The sequence below is a fragment of the Aquarana catesbeiana genome, linkage group LG03 (genome assembly GCF_042186555.1).
Source record: "Aquarana catesbeiana isolate 2022-GZ linkage group LG03, ASM4218655v1, whole genome shotgun sequence".
Classification (NCBI taxonomy): Eukaryota; Metazoa; Chordata; class Amphibia; order Anura; family Ranidae; genus Aquarana; species Aquarana catesbeiana.
In genome coordinates, this window is record NC_133326.1 from 727,261,418 (window position 1) to 727,284,454 (window position 23,037).

The following is a 23,037-nucleotide window of genomic DNA, read 5'->3' on the forward strand; positions in this document are numbered from 1 at the left end:
GTCTCTTGACCTGTAAGTCAAAGTTTGATGTCATGGTGGACAGGACAGATCAGGAGTCACCTGACTTTTCGGTCCATGTACAGTATGATGTTATAGAAGGCAAGACAGATCAGGAGTTTCCAGGCCTGTCAGTCAAGGTATAGTGTCATGGTGTGTGGGAAACCCCAGGAGTCTCCTGGCCTGTCAGTCAAATTTAGGCAGTGACAATGGATGGGACAGATCAGGAGTCTGAGACACCCGTATCCTCCCACTACAGCGAGCGATGGAGTAAGGGCTCCATTGCAGTTTGAAATTGACTACAGTGGGGAAGATCCACAACTGATGACTCAGGGAATGCGCATTTACGGAGATGACTTGTCTTACATACAGAATATTAGGTACACTGAGCCCAGGAAATGCTGCATTCAGTAAAAAAAAATGGACTAGCTGTTACTTTGATTGCAAAATGAAAACATTACCTGAATTTCAGATTTGGCTGAAAGCACCAAAAATAATATTAATATCCTTGTAGAATCTTCAGTTATAAACATATCAACAAATGTTGTTATAAATATTGACATAAATCATTTAATCCATGGGATTCATTAAATAAAGCCCCACTGCCAAAAACAAACTAAATTCTTGCTACAGAAAAAGAAATTCTTCCTCGTGATCATATAAAACACATCATTGTTTCTCATAACCGCCCCCTCCCCCCCCCCCCATGTTTACAGCATTTCTCAGTTAAACTCATGCTCTTCATCCTTCATATTTTATGTGGTATTTCCCAATTTTCTCCACTGTGAAGGTTGGAATGTGTGCGGGCGAGGAATTTGGGCGGATCCCACCCTTCCCATACATTTTTTCCACAACTTTCTTTTTTTGGTGAAACTTTTTTTACTGATGGCCACCCAACACTAACACATACTTTATATGGCCAAAAGCTTGTGGACACCTGACCATCACACCCATATGAGCTTGTTGGACATCCAATTCCAAGACTGTGGCTATTAATTTGGGGTTGCCCCCCCCCCCATACACCCTCCACTCTTCTGGGAAGGATTGCCGCAAGATTTTGGAGGGTGTCTGTGGGAATTTGTGCCCATTTGTGAGGTCAGATTCTAATGTTGGGAAAGGAAACCTGGCCCACCATTGCCATCCTAATTCAACCTAAAAGTGTTCAGTAGGGCTTGAGGTCAGGGGTTGAGTGCAGGACACTCAAGTTCTTCATCACCAACCTGGAAAAACCATGTCTTTATGGAGCTGACTCATTTGTGAGGTCACAAACTGATGCCGAATAAGACAATCTGGCTCATATGTTGGGCCTCACATTACTCCAAAAAGAAAAAGACCTGGCTCACAATCATCATTCCAACTCATCCCAAAGGTGTTCAGTAGGGCTGAGGTCAGGGCTCTGTACAGGACACTCGAGTTCCTCCATACCAAACTGATCAAACCATGTCTTTATGGAGCTGCCTTTGAGTTCCCCCCTACCCTCTTCCTTCTTTGTGCCTATAACAGCCTCCACTCTTCTGAAAGGACATTCCACAAGATTTGGAGGGTGTCTGTGGAAATTTGTGCCCATTTGTGAGGTCAGGTACTGATGTTGGAGGTGAAGACCTGGCTCACAATCCAAATCCATCCCAAAGGTGTTCGATAGGGTTAAGGTCAAGGCTCTGTGCAGGTCACTCAAGTTCCTACAAACCAAACTGATCACACCATGTCTTTATGGAGCTGGTTTAGTACACAGGGCACAGTCATGGGGGGGGGGGGGGGTCTTCCAGAAACTGTTACCACAAGGTTGGAAAATCACACTTGTCTACAATGTCTTTGTATGATGGAGTGTTATCAGTATCTTTCACTGGAGACACCTGGACTTTATCATTTGGTAGGGGTGCACATACTTTTGGCCATGTCATAGGAAATATAATAATGTCCACAACATTTTGGCCATCCTTAGGGATTGGGGGGGTTATGACTCATGTCATTTTAGGAGACCAGATAACATAAATACAGAAAATGCTTCTCAATATTGTAATGAGGTCATGATGAAAAAGTAGGTTGAATAAGCATGTTTTAGGGTCATTCAGGTCCTTTTTGTCAAGGTGACATACAAGAAGCTTGTAAAATTCCAGTCCATCCAGCACCATAACTTCGTCACCACTAGATAAAAGGTTGCTCTGCTTGTGGTGATACCATATTATAGCTCAGATAAGAAAAATACAGCACAAGAAATATATTTTAATGAAGTCATGATGCAAAAAGTGAAGTTAAAGAAGGGCCAAAAACAATCCTGCAGGGCCCTGTTCTCACGGTGACAAAAAGAAAAGTTCCACCAACGTTTTGGGGACACACAGGACCCCTTTCTGAAGGTGACTCTGAAGGTAAAGCTGAGGGTTATTTATGTTCACATGACAGGTGTGCTTTAAAAGGTCAATGAACACGGGTGTCAGACTGCGGGGGAAAGTCAAACGCAGCTGTTGGGGAAAATATCTTACCTTTTAGATGTGTTTGGGATCCAGTCAAGACTTGTATGGAAGCACAAGGCTGAACGTATCACAAGGGGACGAGATGTATCTAAAGAAAACACCATAAATGTCTAAAGCAATAATAAACACAAGTTTAGACCCATTGATTAGATCCAGTTTGGATTGTGGGATCTCGTGGTTCAGTCGGAGATCCTTGTGATCTGATCATTCTACCATTGGAGGTATAGACTGGATCATTTCCAATTTAACCCTTCAAGGTTCAGCAGATTGGTCTTCAGTGTACATCCTAGTGAATTCCTCGCTAATGGATTCATGGGGCAGAATAATCATTTGATAATTAGTGGCCAATAGGATTTTCTGTTATATTATTTCTTATTTTTAATACAAGTTTTATTCTGAGTCTGTGATACCTGAAATCAAAAATCTTACCATGCTTACCAATTGATATTAATCTTTTATTGCACTTTGATAAATACAATGATGATTTTTCTTGATTAACTATCAGCTCCCAATTCATATACTTCTATATGTTTACCCTTCAATGCAGAAGTAGTTTTACATATTTATCTTATCTGGATCTCTACTCAAATTTCACCTCTTTTGTTTCAGTCTCTTATCTTCTCCTCTCCCCACCTCAGCCTCCTCTCCTCTCCCTGCCACAGACAACTCTGACTCCACTCCACTCCTGTCCTCTCCCCACCTCAACCTCCTCTCACTTCATCTTCTCCTCTCCCCATCTCAGCCTCCTCTCACTCTCATTGTCTTCTCCTATGCCTCTCATCTTCTCCCCAGCTCTGCCTCCTCTCACTCATCTTCTCCTCTCTTCATCTCAGCCTCCTCTCACTTCATCCTCTCCTCTCCCCATCAGAGCCTCCTCTCACTTCATCTTCTCCTCTCCCCATCTCAGCCTCCTCTCACTCTCATTGTCTTCTCCTATCCCTCTCATCTTCTCCCCAGCTCTGCCTCCTCTCACTCATCCTCTCCTCTCCCCATCACAGCCTTCTGTCACTTCATCCTCTCCTCTCCCCATCAGAGCCTCCTCTCACTTCATCCTTTCCTCTCCCCATCTCAGCCTCCTCTCACTCTCTTTGTCTTCTCCTATCACTCTCATCTTCTCCCCAGCTCTGCCTCCTCTCACTCATCCTCTCCTCTCCCCATCACAGCCTTCTGTCACTTCATCCTCTCCTCTCCCCATCAGAGCCTCCTCTCACTCATCCTCTCCTCTCCCCATCACAGCCTTCTGTCACTTCATCCTCTCCTCTCCCCATCAGAGCCTCCTCTCACTTCATCCTTTCCTCTCCCCATCTCAGCCTCCTCTCACTCTCTTTGTCTTCTCCTATCACTCTCATCTTCTCCCTAGCTCTGCCTCCTCTCACTCATCTTCTCCTCTCTTCATCTCAGCCTTCTCTCACTTCATCCTCTCCTCTCCCCATCACAGCCTCCTCTCACTTCATCCTCTCCTCTCCCCATCACAGCCTTCTCTCACACTCATCTTCTTCTATCACTCTCATCTTCACCTCTCCATCTCAGCCTCCTCTCACTTCATATTCTCCTCTCCCCATCTCAGTCTCCTCTTGCTCTCATCTTCTTCTCCTATCACTCTCATCTTCTCCCCAGCTCTGTCTCCTCTCACTCATCTTCTCCTCTCTTCATCTCAGCCTCCTCTCACTTCATCTTCTCCTCTCCCCATCTCAGCCTCCTCTCACTTCATCCTCTCCTCTCCCCATGACAGCCTCCTCTCACTTCATCCTCTCCTCTCCCCATGACAGCCTCCTCTCACTTCATCCTTACCTCTCCCCTTCACAGCCTTCTCTCACTCTCATCTTCTCCTATCACTCTCATCTTCTCCCCAGCTCTGCCTCCTCTCACTCATCTTCTCCTCTCTTCATCTCAGTCTCCTCTCACTATCATTCTCTCCTCTCCCATCTCAGTCGCTTCTCACTCTCGTCCTCTCCTCTCCTATCTCAGCCTTCTCTTACTTCATCCTCCCCTCTCCCCATCACAGCCTCCTCTCACTTCATCCTCTCCTCTACCTATCACAGCCTCCTCTCACTTCATCCTCTCCTCTCCCCATCAGAGCCTTCTCTCACTTCATCCTCTCATCTCCCCATCACAGCCTTCTTTCACTCTCATCTTCTCCCCAGCTCTGCCTCCTCTCACTCATCTTCACCTCTCCATCTCAGCCTCCTCTCCTCATCTCAGCCTCCTCTTGCTCTCATGTTCTTGTCCTATCACTCTCATGTTCTCCCCAACTTTGCCTCCTCTCACTCATCTTCTCCTCTCTTCATCTCAGCCTCCTCTCACTTCATCCTTTCCTCTCCCCATCTCAGCCTGCTCTCACTCTCTTTGTCTTCTCCTATCACTCTCATCTTCTCCCCAGCTCTGTCTCCTCTCACTCATCTTCTCCTCTCCCCATCTCAGCCTCCTCTCACTTCATCCTCTCCTCTCCCCACGACAGCCTCCTCTCACTTCATCCTTACCTCTCCCCATCACAGCCTTCTCTCACTCTCATCTTCTTCTCCTATCACTCTCTTCTTCTCCCCAGCTCTGCCTCCTCTCACTCATCTTCTCCTCTCTTCATCTCAGTCTTCTCTCACTCTCATCCCCTCCTCTCCCATCTCAGTCTCATCCTCTCCTCTCATGCTCACCTTCTGCTCTCTCATCTCAGTCTCCTCTCACTCCCATCTTCTCTTCTCCCATCTCAGTCTCCTCTCACTCTCATCCCCTCCTCTCCCATCTCAGTCTCCTCTCACTCATCCTCTCCTCTCCCCATGTCAGTCTCCTCTCTCTCATCCTCTTTTCTCCCCATCTCAGTCTACTCTCACTCTCATCCCCTCCTCTTCCAGCTCAACCTCCTCTCACTTCATACTCTCCTCTTCCCATCTCAGCCTCCTCTCACTTCTTCCTCCTCTCCTCTCCCCATCTCAGCCTCCTCTCCTCTCCCCATCTCAGCCTCCTCTCACTTCATCCTCCTCTCCCCATCTCAGCCTCCTCTCACTTCATCCTCTCCTCTCCCATCTCAGTCTTCTCTCACTCATCCTCTCCTCTCCCCATCTCAGCCTCCTCTCACTTCATCCTCTCCCCATCTCAGTCTTCTCTCACTTCATCCTCTCCTCTCCCCATCTCAGCCTCCTCTCACTTCATCCTCCTTTCCCCATCTCAGCCTCCTCTCACTTCATCCTCTCCTCTCCCCATCTCAGTCTTCTCTCACTTCATCCTCTCCTCTCCCCATCTCAGCCTCCTCTCACTTCCTGCTCTCCTCTCCCCATATCAGCCTCCTCTCACTTCATCCTCTCCTCTTCCTATCTCAGTCTTCTCTCACTTCATCCTCTCCTCTCCCCATGCCAGCCGCCTCTCACTTCATCCTCTTCTCTCCCCATCTCAGTCTTCTCTCACTCATCTTCTCCTCTCCCCATGCCAGCTGCCTCTCACTTCATCCTCTTCTGTACCCATCTCAGCCGCCTCTCACTTCATCCTCTCCTCTCCCCATGTCTGCTGCCTCTCACTTCATCCTCTCCTCTCCCCATCTCAGCCTCCTCTCACTTCATCCTCTCCTCTCCCCATCTCAACCTCCTCTCCCCATCTCAGCCTCCTCTCACTTCATCTTCTCCTCTCCTCATCTCAGCCTCCTCTCACTCTCACCCTCTCTGTATCTCAGGTGAAGCCGCTGTGTGAGTCGCGCAGTGTGGGTCGGATTAGTAAGCAGTGGACCGGACTACCTAAGGAAATCTTCACAGATGCCGATAATTTTGGGATCCAGTTCCCGAAGGATTTGGATGTGAAGATGAAAGCAGTGTTACTGGGCGCCTGCTTCCTGCTGGTGAGTCTTTCTTTAAAGTCATGCATGAGAGCTCCCTCCATAGGCTAAGGTTGTTTACAGCTCATTTTGATGGGAGACCATGATAAAGACCACTGGTAGGTCCTAAAATTACTTAAATCAGCCACAACCAAAATAAATACAAAAATGAACGATGCCTTTACTTATATGAGATTATTTTCAGTTTTGTGCATCACCTTCCATTAGTAGGAAGGGACTCAACACCCGCAGTGCAGAAAAAGGACGCCCTTCTAGATTCTGGTGTTTTTTAGTGTTCTGTTGCTCAAGTCCATACATTTTTTATCAGCTTGTAAAATTTCAGCCTTTATAAACTATAGATTACATAATTTTATCACCCAGCAATGTGTGGTATGGATACGTATAGAAGAAATGATGGTTTGGTGTTGATGATCATAGCTGAAGCACACCAAACCAAAATGTCTATCTAACCTCTATGTCTAAACTTAAGATTTAGACAGCCATACCCTGACTCTAACACTATTCCCAACCATAACTCTGAACCCAATTTCTCTCTCTAACCCTGAACCTCATTCATACCTGAACCCTAAAAACCCTCCCTCCCTCTAACCCTAAACCTAACCTCAGTGTCCAGGCCTCAGTTTATCCCCCACCTCTAACCGTAACACTTACACTAACCCTAAACAACAAAAGTTCCTCCAAAACCTGTAACTATAAATTTAACTATCTGAGTCACTCAAACCTTCACACTGGCCCCTAAGCATATTCTTTAGACTAACCCCTAACACCCACCCTAATCTCTCAACATAGCCTTATAAACTCACATTCAAAAATGACAGAGGGCAATTCAAGAACCACTCTTCAAATTACATTGAGGGGATACAGAAGACAGTCCTAAGATAGCTCCTCAAATCTCATTCGGGGGACACAGAGAACAGCCCGAAGATGTCTCCTCAAGTCATATTGAGGGGATACAGAAGACAGCTCAAAAACTGCTCTTTGAGTCAGCTCCTTGAGTCAGTCCTTAAGACAGTTCCTCAAGTCAAATTCAGGAGATACAGAAGACAATCCAAAGTAGTGCTCACAGAACACAGAGGACAGTCCAAAGACAGTAACTAACATGCAAAACTACTCAAGTCACATTTAGGGGAACATAGAGAATGATCCCTCAATAGTACCCCAAATAACATTCAGAGGATAGTGTTATGACAACTCCCCAAGTCACATTCAGGGGACACAGAGGACAACCAAAAGTCAGCTCCTCGTCACATTCAAAAAACACAGAGGACAGTGCAAACACAGCCCCTCAAGTCATATTATGGAGAACAAAGATGGATAGTCCAAAGGCAGCTCCTCAAGTCACATTAAGGAGAGCAAAGATGGATAGTCCGAAGGCAACTCCAAGTCACATTCAGGGGGAACAGTGGAAAGTCCAAACACAGTTCCCTAGATCACATTCAAGGGACACAGAGGACAAGCGAAAGACAGCTTCTCAAGTCACGTTCAATAGATACAGAGGGCCACCCAAAGACAGTTCCTCAAGTCACTTTCAGGGGACACAAACGACTGTCTAAAGACCGCTCCTCAAGTCACATTCAGGGGAACACAGAATACAATGTCAGCTGCTCGTCACATCCTGAAAACACAGAGGATGGTGCAAAAACAGCCTCTCAAGTCACATTAAGGGGAACAAAGATGGATAGTCCAAAGGCAGAGGGTCGTCCAAACACAAATCCTCAGGTCACATTCAGAAGACCACATCTCAAGTAACATTCAGGGGAACACAAAGTCCAATGTCGGCTACTCGTCACATTCTGACACAGAGGATGGTGCAAAGACGGCTCCTCAAGTCACCTGAGTTTCTCTCCACATTAGTCAGTCTTGCTTACTTGTTTCATCCTTGTTCTTCATAAAAAAATCACATATAGACACATTCATTACACTCTCTGCACCTGCAAATTCATCCTCTCCTCATCAGTGGCATTAAGCATTCGATCTTGATGTAGTCAAATTGCAGTTTAGAACTCTCAGATCATGAATCATTAAATGTTCAAAACTCTAATGGATGTTTTACAACCTTTAGGTCCAGTCTAATAGAAATGTGCTCCAAATTGTTCTCTCTCTTAGTCCATTACTGATCCAGCATTATAGAATGCCTCCTCCACCATTGGCGTACTACAATGTGTCGAGGGCCAGAAGTACAAGGCTTCTGCTTACATTATTGAGTAGTTATGATTCTTTAAAGTTCAGATTAACACCGTTCCTTTCCTTCCCCTAGTCCAGTCCCCACCTGGCCGCTTTCAGACCCTAATGGTACCAAACCCTTGTTCAACCACTTCTGTTACTGATTGGGCAAGTTTCACCCTATCAATGAAGACAGACCAGCTGGTGGCGAGGTTCCTGAAAGGGGAAAACTTGTGGGTAATAGAGATGAGCTCAAGGGTCAATCTGAACACCAAACTGTTTGGGCATTCATCTGAACGTTGGACTTTTAGCCCATTCGGTGGGATCCAAACATCATATATAGCAGCTGTATTTCTTCTACTACTATATAAGACCGATGCCTATCTGTCAATGGTTGCAAAGAACCTGGCCATTTTTTTTGCAATGACCCAAACTAAATTTCTGACTTTAGCTCTGCTAAACCCCAATCTACCCGTAATAATCATAACCCTTCAACTGATATCTGTGACAGAAGCCGACTCAATCCACCTGATGACTAATGCCTGATGTGTGTATGATAATCCTGGACCGATAGAAGGGAAAATTGGTTCTGATGGATCTTCCGTAAAGTGTTTTTTCCTTCAAAGAAGCAGATCTGTGCTTGAAGCATAGTGTAGATGGACCCTGCTTTGGTCCTGGAGTGCTGCTACCTCTCTGATAGTGACAAAGGAAGACGGTAAATTCTTGGATGTGTACGGAGGAGCGCCTGCTACAAAAATTCTCTCAACTTGAAGTACTTTTAGAAGTATTTAGTGCCATCAGGAGTCTTCATCAACGCTTAACACAGGTCCCTTAGTGCTTTCTGTTGTGATTTTATTAACATTGACTGCTCAAGCCCTGAAGAAGGTGGAGACTTTTTCCCCATGAAGTGCGTTGGCTGTATCTGATGTTTTTAACCAGGGGTCTCCAAATTTTCCAAACAAAGGACCCGTTTATTATCCTTGAGACTTTAGGGGGGGGGCGGACGGTGGCCAGCGGGAGTGGAAATTTTCCTGGCATCAGTGGGAGTAGACATCCCATTTGGTATTGGGGAAGAACAGAGCCCCATCGTTGGTACCATTGGGAGCAATAGTGTCCCATTGCTGGTGTCAGTGGGACAAATGGTGTCCCAATTGTTGGTGTCAGTTGGTAGAATAGTGTCTCGTATGAGTAGGAGGAATAGTGCCCCAAGGGCCGGATAAAGGCAAGCAAAGGGCCGCAGTTTGAAGTTCACTGCTCTTAACCATTAAATGTTTCAAAAAGTCCTTCAAGTGAGATGAACTTTTGTACCAGGCACTCCTCCGTACACATCCAAGAATTTACCAGATGACAAATAGAGCAATAAATATCTGTGCCAGACACCAATGATCTGTATATATGTCTACATCTTTGCACTCACGGGATGCACGTATTAAAAATTACGATAATAAATGCTGAAGGTTCTAATAAAATAATGAAACATGATCTCCTCTCCTCTCATGTCTTCACTTTGTATTCTTCTGTGCTGCTTTCTACAAGTGATGTCACCGTGATGTCATAGATCTGCCTCTCATTCATTTTATCTCTTTTCAGGATTACGCCTTTTTTGAGAGGTCACGCAACAGGACAGAGCGCAGCACCGTGATTGGTTAACGGATCTTCTCATGACTGTATCCCTTTATCCCATGATCCTGTTTACACCCTCCTGACTATAACTGCCCCTCCATACCCCCCCCCACTAGCCATATACCCCAAAGTTTACAGCGGTCTGTATAAACTGACCTATTTTGTACAGATATATCTATTCTAAACTTTTATGTGTTTGACAATAAATATTCATCTGTATGTGTGCCGTCCTTCTCTCTACAATCAAAGTGAAAGCGGGAAAGAAGATCTCACCTTAAAATGGAACCGAACCAAAAAGATTAGTTATAAGGAACATCTAGAAATGCTAATTAGCAGTATCCTAAAAGATTTACATTTTGTCTTAAATTGCCCCCAAAAAATAGTGCACTTCCTGTGCCTAGGCACTCCTGATATCAGTTCACTTCCTGTGCCTAGGGACTCCTGATATCAGTTCACTTCCTGTGCATAGGCACTCCTGATATCAGTTCACTTCCTGTGCATAGGCACTCCTGATATCAGTTCACTTCCTGTGCCTAGGGACTCCTGATATCAGTGCACTTCCTGTGCCTAGGCACTCCTGATATCAGTTCACTTCCTGTGCTTAGGGACTCCTGATATCAGTGCACTTCCTGTGCCTAGGGACTCCTGATATCAGTGCACTTCTTGTGCTTAGGCACTCCTGTTCTGTAGCCCCATAGCTGTATATCTGCAGTGTGAGATCGTCCAAAGCAGGGGTCTCCAAACTGTGGCCTGGGGACTGGATGCGGCCCTTTGCTTGCCTTTAACTGGCCCTTGGGACACTATTCCTCCCTTTGACACCAACAACAGGGTATTATTCCTCCCACTGACACCAATGAAGGAGCATAAGTGCTTCCTCTAACACCATTGATGGGGCACTATTCCTTCCACGAACACCACAATAGGGCACTATTCCTACCACTGACACCAACGATGGGGCACCATTCCTCCCACTGATACCAATAATGGGACACTATTCCTCCTACTGACACCAATGATGGGACACTATTCTTCCTAATGACACCAATGATGGGGCACTATTCCTCCCACTGACTCCAATGATGGGGCACTATTCCCCCCACTGACACCAGTGATGGGACACTATTCCCCCCACTGTCACCAATAATGGGGCACTATTCCTCCCACTGACACCAATGATGGGGCACTGTTCCTCCCACTGACACCAATGATGGGACACTATTCTTTTCACTGACACCAACAACGGGGCACTATTTTCCCCATTGACATGAATGACATGGGTAAAATTCCTTCCACGAATACCAATGGTGGGGCTCTAGTCCTCTTCCTCCTAATTACAGGGAAGCCATGTCATTTTTTTTTTTACTCCCACTGACCACTAAGTCTGGGGTATTATCTGCTCTCATTAGCCACAGTCTTGCCCCGCTAAAGTCTGAAGGACAGTAACCTGATCCCTTTGTTTGGAAAAGTCTGGAGACCCCTGATCTAAGAAACTATTGGCCCTGACTGCGAGTCTCACCAGATTTAGAGTGGGATGTGGTGATTTCACTACTGTTCTCCTCACTGTCCTCCTTGCTGGAGAGGAGGCTTTACCTGAAGACCTCCAGTGCAAGGATCTCCCTGCTTTCGCTTCTTCCATTCTGTGGATCTGTGCTTCCTCCACCTCGATCATTACCCCACCAGTCCTCATAGGGGCAGCTCTGAGACAAGGAAGCAAAGCCCTGCCTACAACAACATGGCTGCCTCCACACAGAGACACATGCAGAACAAGGTATGGTAATCTGGAAAAGATCCAATTCGGGGAGACCAAAGGCAATCTGCCTCACAAGCCCTACATACCTGGTCACCCCTAACCTGGTGCCTAAACCAAGCAGGGGTTTGTCTTCACCCAAAAATGTCTAGGACAGGGCTTGGCAAACCCCAGGTGCCAAGTCATCACGGCAACAAGAAATTTTGTCCTGGCGCCTGGGCTGCCGCCCAAATGCTCCACATACCCCATGCACCATGTATTCTGGGCTCTGCTTGCCCAATTACGGGGCTGGGACCGGCATAGCAGGTGCCACTAGATAGCGGGGAAGAAGAAGAGCGGACACACTTGTGCTCTCCTCCCCTTCTTGTTGTTGGCCCAGAAGTGACGTGTTACATCATTTCCGGGTCCCCATTGACAGTTTCCTCCAGCCATTAAGGCCAGGAAAGAATCTAATGCAGTGTGAGGTGCATTGCATTACATTCAGTGGAGCACAGGGGAGACATTGGGGGTCTTTTAGACCCTGGATGTCTCATTAAAGAGAACATGTCACCAAAATAATCTCTAGCATAAGGGATTTTCTTGTCCCTTATGCCAGGAGTCTCCAAACATTCTAAACAAAGGGCCAGTTTTCTGTCCTTCAGACTTTAGGGGGCTGGAGTGTAGCCATTGGGAGTAGAAAATGTCCCGGCATCAGTGGGAGTAAACAATGCCCCATTTTTTGGTGTCAGTGAGAGGAATCATGCCCCATCGTTATCGTCATTGGGAAAAATCATGCCCCATCCTTGGTGTCATTGGGAAGTATCCTGCTCAATCCTTGGTGTCATTGGGAAGACTCATGCCCCATCCTTGGTGTCATTGGGAAGAATCATGTCCCATCCTTGGTGTCATTGGGAAGAATCATGCCCCAACCTTGGTGTCATTGGGAAGATTCCTGCTCAATCCTTGGTGTCATTGGGAAGACTCATGTCCCATCCTTGGTGTCATTTGGAAGAATCATGTCCCATCCTTGGTGTCATTGGGAAGACTCATGTCCCATCCTTGGTGTCATTTGGAAGAATCATGTCCCATCCTTGGTGTCATTTGGAAGAATCATGTCCCATCCTTGGTGTCATTGGGAAGAATCATGTCCCATCCTTGGTGTCATTGGGAAGAATCATGCCCCATCATTGGTGTCATTGGGAAGACTCCTGCTTAATCCTAGGTGTCATTGGGAAGACTCATGTCCCATCCTTGGTGTCATTGGGAAGACTCATGTCCCGTCATTGGGAAGACTCATGTCCCATCCTTGGTGTCATTGGGAAGACTCATGTCCCGTCATTGGGAAGACTCATGTCCCATCCTTGGTGTCATTGGGAAGACTCATGTCCCGTCATTGGGAAGACTCATGTCCCATCCTTGGTGTCATTGGGAAGAATCATGCCCCATCCTTGGTGTCAAGGTGCCCCGTGGTTGGTATCTATAGGAGAAATTGTGCCCCATTGTTGGTGACATTGGGGGGGAATTGTCCCCCATTTTTGGTTTCAGTGGATGAAATATTGCCCCAAGGGTCCCTAGTTATGAGCTAATGTTTGTAATATTATCTTCTGTTCTTTTATTGCAAAAATCTCAATAAACATAATGAAAAGAAATATTGCCCAAACGGCTAGATAAAAACAAGCAAAGGGCCCCGGGCCGCAGTTTGGAGACCATTGTCTTATGTGATGTAAAAGTTACACCCAAGCACATAAAATTTACCCCCCAAAAATGTGGGATTCCCCCCCCCAGCCCTACATATTCGCACGTACAAATGTAAACGCACTTCTGAAAACGTCAATTGCGATACACATGTTGCATATCTCTGCGCGCGCCGGAGTGAAAGTGATAATTCTAGCACCAGACCTCCTTTGTAACGCTAAACTAATGACCTATAGGGGGCTTTTAGAATGTCGCCCATGGAAAATATCGGGTACTGAAGTTTGTCACCATTTCACGGGTGCACACAAATTGAAGATTTGACTTGATGGGTATCTATTTACTCGGCGCAACCTCATCTTTTATATTTTACCAAAAATGTGGGTATTTGTTTTTTTTTGTGGCCCCTAAAATTAACGTTTAATGTGTTTTTTACTGAAATTTCGCTTTTCCTAGACCTTTTTGGTAATATTGTTTGACATAAAAAAAATTGGAACTACCGCTATTTTATTCTCTAGGGTGTCTGCTTTCAGAAAATATATAATGGGGGTTTTATGTAATCTTCAGGCCTAAAAAATTTTTTTAAACGTGTGTGCAAAAAACGCAAAAACGGCGATGGCTGTGAACGGGTCAAAGGAGAAGTTCACCTTCGGGAACATGTCCCACCCGTAAACTTTGTTAGTTAAAAAAATATAACTGGCTTCTAACTTTTTTTTTTTAGCCGGCTCCTAGATTTAAAGCAAATATGTCAAGCCTTGGTCTACAATATCAAAAGAAACAGAGACGGCAGCACACCGTAAAATCATCTGAAAGTGAAGCTTTATTTTTCCAGGCAAGCAACACGAAGTCCCACCCATGGTCTCCTCCTGTGCCACATTTCACCCAATACTAGGTGAATTACACTATATTAACAAAAGTATTGGGACACCTGCCTTTACACACACATGAGCTTTAATGGCATCCCAGTCTCATGCCCTGTACACATGATCGGATTTTCCGACAACAAAACCATGTTTCTTTTTCCGACGGATGTTGGCTCAAACTTGTCTTGCATACACACGGTCACACAAATGTTGTCGAAAATTTCGAACGTCAAGAACGCGGTGACGTACAACACGTACGACGAGTCAGGAAAAATGAAGTTCAATAGCCAGTGCGGCTCTTCTGCTTGATTGTGAGCATGCGTGGAACTTTGTGTGCGTCGGAATTGTGTAAACACCATCGGAATTTTGTTGGAAAATTTGAGAACCTGCTCTCAAAACATTTGTTGGCGGAAATTCCGACAAAAAATGTTCTATGGAGCATACACACGGTCGGACTTTCCAACAACAAGCTCACATTCAACATTTGTTGTTGGAAAATCCTATCGTGTGTACAGGGTTCGTAGGGTTCAATATTGAGTTGGCCCACCCTATCAGCTCTAACAGCTTCAACTCTTCTGGGAAGGCCGTCCACCATGTTTAGGAGTTTGTCTATGGGAATGTTTGACCATTCTTCCAGAAGGACATTTGTGAGGTCAGCTGGAGGATGCGTGGTGAAAGCTGTGAAGGTGAATCCATTCATCCGTTGAGGATCTAAGCACCATCTTCTACCCACGGTTGCCCCAGATGGGACCATTGGAACCTACTAACAGCGCCTCCCAGCAAGCACCCCTAGGATCGGTTGATCCATAAGCCTGAATGACACTCCGCCGTATGGTGAGTGTGTCCACCCTTTCTGGTAAGCGTATTTACCCCTTCTACTTACGTGTGGACTCTGAGTATATGAAGACCACTCATTTGATTTAAGAACATCATCCACATATGTCCCCCCTTCTTTCACTAGAAGTATCACGTTGTCTATGCTGATGAACTTTTGCCCCATTATGGACACTACCTCCAGCAACTGGAGTCTTTTTTTTCACTTTAGTTATTGTGGCCTTTAATTACTACCACGTGGTATTATTTGCTGTTATACACAATATATATGTATATGGGGTGCTAGTCCACCCCTCTGCTCTCATCTCACTTAGCGCTGCATTTTTTATTTTTATATACTGATCTTAGACAAGAAGGTCTGGCTCGCAATCTCCACTCTAATTCATCCCAAAAGTATTCTATCAGTTGAGATCAGGACTCTGTGCAGACCAGCCAAGTTCCTCCACCCCAAACTCACTCATCCATGTTTTTATGGACCTTGCTTTGTGTCTTTATGGACCTTGCATTGTGCACTGGTACGCAGTCATGTTGGAACAGGAAGGGGCCATCCCCAAACTGTTCCCACAAAGTTGGGAGCATGAAATCTTCCAAAATGTCTTGGTATGCTGACGCCTTAAGAGTTCCCTTCATTGGAACCAAGGGGCCAAGCCCAACCCCTGAAAAACAACCCCACACCATAATCCCCCCTCCACCAAATGATTTGGACCAGTGCTCACAGCAAGGTCCATAAAGACAGGGATGAGCGAGTTTGGGGTGGAGGAACTTGACTGGCCTTCACAGAGTCCTGACCTAAACCCGGTAGAAAACCTTTAGGATAAATTAGAGCGAAGACTGGGAGCCAGGCCTTCTCGTCCAACATCAGTGCCTGACCTCACAATGCTCTTCTGGAAGAATGGTCAAACATTCCCATAGACACACTCCTAAACCTTGTGGACAGCCTTCCCAGAAGAGTTGAAGCTGTTATATCTGCAAAGGGTGGGCCAACTCAATATTGAACGCTACGGACTAAGACTGGGAGGCCATTAAAGTTCAAATGTGTGTGTAAAGGCAATATATTTGACAATATAGTGTGATTAAAGTGCAAGTTCACCTTTCAGAAACTCTCCCTATTCAATTCCACATCCAATGAATAGTACATACCATAGCTCCCTCTGCTGGAAGCCATGGAGAATGCTGCTGGAAATGCTCCCATTACAGATACAGCAGTTGAGGGGGTCTTCTCCAAAAAAATGTGCCGACCCCTCACTCCTATTTGCAGGATGGCCTGAATTTCATAAGATTGCTCCCCCTAGAGGCCACTCTGGATCGTTCAGGCCCCATTCACACCTGAGCATTTTGTAGCTCGAAGCTCCGAAACACCGGAGGAGCAGAAATTCAACGCATCTCAAATGGAGTTGATGGTTCACATCTCCACTCTGAGTCACTTGAAGCCAAATGCTTATATATATGTTTTAGCAGAGACCTAGAGAATAAAATGGTGATCGTTGCAATTGGTTATGTCACACTGTATTTGTGCAGCAACTTTTCAAATGCAATTTCTTTTGAAAAAAAAAAAAACATTTTAGTTCATTTTAATGCAAAAAACACAATATATAACATAAATTTTTTTGGTAAAATATAAAAGATAATGTTACGCCGACTAAATAGATACCTAACATGTCACGCTTTAAAATTGCGCACACTGGTGGAATGGCGCCAAACTACGGTAGGTAAAAATCTCCATAGGCGAAGCTTTAAATATTTTTTTACAGATAACATGTTTAGAGTTACAGAGGAGGTCTAGTGCTAGAATGATTGCTCTGGCTATAATGTTCATGGTGATACCACCGATGTGTGGTGGTCGTTTACTTATGCGGGCACAACCTACATTTGCGTTGGCTTCTGTGAGGGGACGGGGGCAATTTAAATTTGTATTTATTTATTTATTTTTGTTACTGCCCCTTTTGATTACTTTTATTCCTATACAAGAAATGTAAACATCCCTTGTAATTGGAATACGGAATGACAGGTCCTCTTTATGGAGAGGTCAATAAGACCCCACATCTCTCCTCCACCCCGGGAAGCCTGAGAAAAAAAAAAAACATCAATCTCTGCTTTCCAGGGGAAAAAAATGGCGGTGTTTACATTCTTCAGAGCCAGAAGTGACGTGGTATCCAGCCCCTGGGACACAGCTCCTCCCACGAATATGGGGCACTATTCCTCCCCTTTGACACCAGCAATGGGGTATTATTCCTCCCACTGACACCAAATATGACACACTTTTCCTCCCACTGATACCAATGACGGGGCACTATTCCTCCCACTGATACCAATGACGGGGCACTATTCCTCCCACTGATACCAATGACGGGACACTATTCCTCCCACTGATACCAATGACGGGGCACTATTCCTCCCACTGATACCAATGACGGGGCACTATTCCTCCCACTGATACCAATGATGAGGCACCATTCCTCCCACTAACACCAATGATGGGACACTATTCCTCCCACTGACACCAATGATGGGGCACTATTCCTCCCACTAACACCAATGATGGGGCACTATTCCCCCCACTAACACCAATGATGAGGCACCATTCCTCCCACTAACACCAATGATGGGGCACTATTCCTCCCACTGACACAAATGATGGGGCACTACTCCTTCCACTGATATCAATGATGGGGCACTATTCCTCCCACTGACACCAATGATGGGGCACTATTCCTCCCATTGAAACCAACGATGGTACACTATTCCTCCCACTGATATCAATGATGGGGCACTATTCCTCCCACTGACACAAATGATGGGGCACTATTCCTCCCACTAACACCAATGATGGGGCACTATTCCTCCCACTGACACAAATGATGGGGCACTACTCCTTCCACTGATATCAATGATGGGGCACTATTCCTCCCACTGACACCAATGATGGGGCACTATTCCTCCCATTGAAACCAACGATGGTACACTATTCCTCCCACTGATATCAATGATGGGGCACTATTCCTCCCACTGACACAAATGATGGGGCACTATTCCTCCCACTAACACCAATGATGGGGCACTATTCCTCCCACTGACACAAATGATGGGGCACTACTCCTTCCACTGATATCAATGATGGGACACTATTCCTCCCACTGACACCAATGATGGGGCACTATTCCTCCCACTGACACCAATGATGGGGCACTATTCCTCCCACTGACACCAATGATGGGGCACTATTCCTCCCACTGACACCAATGATGGGGCACTACTCCTGCCACTGATATCAATGATGGGGCACTATTCCTCCCACTGATATCAATGATAGGGCACTATTCCTCCCACTAACACCAATGATGGGGCACTATTCCTCCCACTGACACCAATGATGGGGCACTACTCCTTCCACTGATACCAATGATGGGACACTATTCCTTCCACTGACACCAACATCGGGACACTACAAAGTGTATATGTGTTATGGGTGCACAACAATGCATATTGTTGGCCATCAATGTGTGTTTCCTTTGCTTTCCATGGAAAATGCATCAAAAAAGGAAAATACATAGAGGTGAATATTTCCAAGTCCCAATAGGCTCCTCAGTCCCGAGGAGAATTGTTCCCCAGACAATCAAAAGGAATCAGGGCCCCAAGGGTAGCAATAAAAACCTGACAGGGGTTCTAACATATCACCACTCCGTCCAAAACTGACAACAAATGTTTTGGGGTTTTAGATACATTAGAGTCTGGAGTCACTCGGGGGGTTCCCTAAAGTTTTGGATGAGCCTTATACTTTCTCCGTTTATGTGGGTGCAACAGACTCTTGCAAATAATAATATAATTGGAAGAAAGTAATTAGAAAACTGGATGCATCGGACTGGAGACGGGAACACCACCTATCATGGACTCAGGGAAGGACTGAGAACCCCCGTCCTTGGAGGGGGGGGGGCAAATTAGGTGGCCCTTTTCATGGTAGATATGAACTAAAGGCCCATTCACGCCATATGCCCAATGTTGTCCAAAAACACAGACAATGGAGAGCAAAATGGAAATAATGTGTCTGGATTGGCTGGATGTGTAAAGGCCGCAGCCAGCAGGAGACCCAAAGATCTTGAAATGATCAGTAAAGCGTGGTCAGATGGTCTCCATGATCTTCTAGGACCAATCAGACCTGAGTCTGGATTTCGGAAGGATAGTTCTCTCTTCTATAATAATGACTTCTAAATCTACGTATGTGAGTTATTTTTCATACAACAGAGGAATATAAATCTGTCCATCTGACCACAACAGGGAGCTCTGAGCTTAGATTTGATGGACCCACCAACTGCTACCACTAAAATGATAATAATGATGATAAATAATAATAATAATATGTATATATTAATATAAAAGGGCTCTACAAGAACTTACAATTTAAAGCCCCACTCATGTAGAATGAAGTATACACACATACTGTATACAGCTTTTTTTCCCCTATTGAGTGGTCATGTGATGTCTCTGGGTCCTTTCCCTCATCTTCTTATTTTCATACTCCTGTTATTATGTCAGCGCCATTCACCTCTGAGCATTGTACAGTGGAACCTCGGTTTGCGAGTAACGCGGTTAACGAGCGTATCGCAATACGAGCAATTATATTTTTAAAATCCTGACTCTGTTTGCGAGTGTTCTCTCGCAAAACGGGCAAGATTCAAGCCCCTGTGGTGTGCAGTACTGCATTTGGCCAGGGGTGCCGGTGACACTCGGAACGGTTCGGAGGCCGTTCGGAAATACTCGGAAACACTCGGAAATACTCAGTTCCCGAGTGTTTCCGAGCCTTTACGAGTGCATCCGAGCCGTTTCCGAGTCTCTCTGGCGCCCCCTCCCACCTCTGGCCACATGCGGTATTGCATGCAACAGAAGTCAATGCGTAACGAATTATCTTCATTTCCATTGACTTCTATGGGGAAACTCTCTTTGATATGCAAGTGCTTTGGATTACAAGCATTCTCCTGGAACGGATTATGCTCGTAATCCAAGGTTCCACTGTACTCTACACCCAGTCTGGTATTATTTTGAAACCACATGGGACAGGTTTATGACACTGTGGGCTCATATGAAATGGGTTGAATGACGCTAGGAGTCTCAGACCGGCAAGCACTGTTGGAGGTGCTCCGATTGACTTGGAGAAGGCGCTTGCAGATTTCCAGATGGAATATTTCTTTTGGGCTGGGGTCACATTTGGATAGGTGTCAGAACCCCAAACTTCACTGCCACAAAGCAGGTTTGGGGTGATAACGCTATCAAAGAATCTAAGCCAGACACTTAATGGTGGTTCAGGTGGTACAGTTGTCTCCTGATGGCATGTAAGGCTCTATATGCCTTGTCTTTTAGGACCTCTATGGCTGGGTTGAAACTTCCTAATATGTTCATTTCTAGGCCGAGGTATGTGTAGCTGTTGGGATTCATCAACAGTGCAGTTGTTTAATGTAAAGGAAGGAGGGCTCATTGATGTTTTGTGTTCTTCCTTTGGAATGTCTTGATTTTTGTTTTCTTGGAGTTACATGTGGCGCTGTATTTCTATAGCACTTTCAGGCTGTCTTGTAGACCTTTCTCTATTGGTGACAGTAGTAGGAGGTCATTGACAAGGAACGTCACCTCTGTATAATATAGAGTCAGCTCCGGTGCTGGGAGGATTCTAGAGCTGCGGCAAGTTCATTGAGAGACAGCAAGAGAGAGACTCCTCTCCTTCTCTCTTTCGCTGTCTCCCCCTCTCTCTCCCCTGTCCCCCCCTCTCTCTCTCCCCCTCTCTCTCCCCTGCCCCCCTTTTCTCTCTCTCTCCCATGCCCCCCCTCCCTTTCTCTCTCTCTCTCCCCTGTCCCCCCTCCCTCTCCCCCCTCTCCCCTGCCCCCCATCTTTCTCTCTCCCCTGTCCCACCCCTTTCTCCCCTCTCTCTCCCTTGTCCTCCCACCCTCTCTCTCTCCCCCTCCCTCTCTCTCTCCCCTGTCCCCCCTCTCTCTCCCCCTGCCCCCCATCTTTCTCTCTCCCCTGTCCCACCCCTTTCTCCCCTCTCTCTCCCTTGTCCTCCCACCCTCTCTCTCTCTCCCCCTCCCTCTCTCTCTCCCCTGTCCCCCCTCTCTCTCTCCCCTCTCCCTCTCTCCTCTGTCTCCCTCTTCCGCTCTCTCTCTTCCCCTCCCTCTCTCTCTCTCCCCTGCCCCCCTGTCTCTCTCCCCCCCTCTCTCTCCCCTCTCCCCCCTCTCTCCCCTCCCTCTCCCCCCTCTCTCTCCCCCCTCTCTCTCTCTCTCTTATATCCCCTCCCTCTCCCCCTCTCCTCTGTCTCCCTCTTCCGCTCTCTCTCTTCCCCTCCCTCTCTCTCTCCCCTGCCCCCTGTCTCCCCCCCCTCTCTCTCCCCCCTCTCTCTCCCCCTCTCTCTCTCTTATATCCCCTCTCTCTCCCCCTCTCTCTCCCCCCTCTCTCTCTCTCCCCCTCTCTCTCCCCCCTCTCTCTCTCCCCTCTCCCTCTCTCCTCTGTCTCCCTCTTCCGCTCTCTCTCTCCCCTGCCCCCATGTCTCTCCCCCCCCCTCTCTCTCCCCTCTCCCTCCCCTCCCTCTTCCCCCTCTCTCTCCCCCCTCTCTCTCTTCCCCTCTCTCTCTCTTATATCCCCTCTCTCTCCCCCTCTCCCTCTCTCCTCTGTCTCCCTCTTCCCCTCCCTCTCTCTCTCCCCTGCCCCCTGTCTCCCCCTCTCTCTCCCCCCTCTCTCTCTCTCTCCCCCTCTCTCTCTCTTATGTCCCCTCTCTCTCCCCCTCTCTCTCCCCCCTCTCTCTCTCTCTCTCTCTCTCCCCCTCTCTCTCTCTTATGTCCCCCCTCTCTCCCCCTCTCTCTCCCCCCCCCTCTCTCTCTCTCCCCCCCTCTCTCTCTTATATCCCCTCCCTCTCCCCCTCTCTCTCCTCTCCCTCTCCCCCTCTCTCTCCTCTCTCTCCCCCCTCTCTCCCTCTCCCCCCTCTCTCTCCCCCTCTCTTCTCTCTCCCTCCTCCCCTCCTCCAGTCCTGTCTCCACCCTGCTCAGAGCACTCTGTATTTCTGGTACCAGTCTCTTAGGGACAGAGGTAAGTGGATTGCTCGGAGGGGGGTACAGATGTAAGTGGATTGCTCGGAGGGGGGGGTACAGGGTCTCGGATGTGTCTGCTCCCCTCCCCCATCCTGTATACAGTCTGGGATTGTTCTGTTTCTGTCTCAGGGAGGTTTTGGAAGTGAGCCATGCTCAGCTCTTTACCAATGTTCTCTCCGTCATTTCATTACATTTACTGGATTAGCAGGCAGAGGAAGAATTTCTGGGGTTTGTAGACAAAGAGGTGAAAGGGACAGATGGGGGGTAACATCCACCATGATCAGGGAGGGGTTTCTGCTGCCAAAGTCTCCAGAAGCCGTGCTGATTGAACTTTCTGCCCACCCACATGCAGGAGAAATGTAAACAGTGGAGGAGTCAGTACAGTGAGTGATAACATGAAACCTTGAATCGTGTTGGTGGTAAACTACTAATAAAAGTGATATAAAGCCAAGGAAAAGAAGAAAAAAAAACAGAAAAGGACAGACTAAACATAGAGAACATCCAACTAGTGCATTAGGAGCCGCCCTCTTGGACTTTTTAGGCAGAAAAGAGTATAAAGATATAGAAGTATATAAAAGGCAGCTATGTGCCACTTTATTTAGATACAAAACGGTGGGTATTGCCAACAGACAACAATCGTTTAAACGTTTTTGCACAAAGTACACCAACAGAATTCATAATACATAAATATATATCAAACCCAAGGCATAATAATCAAGGCACTGCCAGAGTCAAGCTGAGGTCAGTCCATAGAGATTTGTAGCGTGCATCCCGACATGTTTGGGAA

The 23,037-nt window shown here is 46.6% G+C and overlaps 2 protein-coding genes across 4 annotated transcripts in view; both read left to right on the forward strand.

The window, feature by feature from the left end:
- Positions 1–10,290, forward strand: part of LOC141133762 (phospholipid scramblase 1-like) — a 65,084-nt gene extending 54,794 nt beyond the window's left edge. For all 3 annotated transcript variants that reach the window (XM_073623308.1, XM_073623309.1, XM_073623310.1), the window contains 2 exons: positions 6,127–6,288; positions 10,039–10,290. In XM_073623308.1, the coding sequence (XP_073479409.1) occupies positions 6,127–6,288; positions 10,039–10,098 (222 nt within the window). In that variant the 3' untranslated portion in view covers positions 10,099–10,290. The remainder of the gene's footprint in view (positions 1–6,126; positions 6,289–10,038) is intronic.
- An 11,861-nt stretch (positions 10,291–22,151) lies between these two features.
- The window catches only part of LOC141133764 (phospholipid scramblase 1-like), a 61,738-nt gene continuing 60,852 nt past the window's right edge, over positions 22,152–23,037 (forward strand). The window contains exon 1 of the mRNA XM_073623312.1: positions 22,152–22,248. The gene's annotated coding sequence lies outside the window, so the exon portion shown is untranslated. The remainder of the gene's footprint in view (positions 22,249–23,037) is intronic.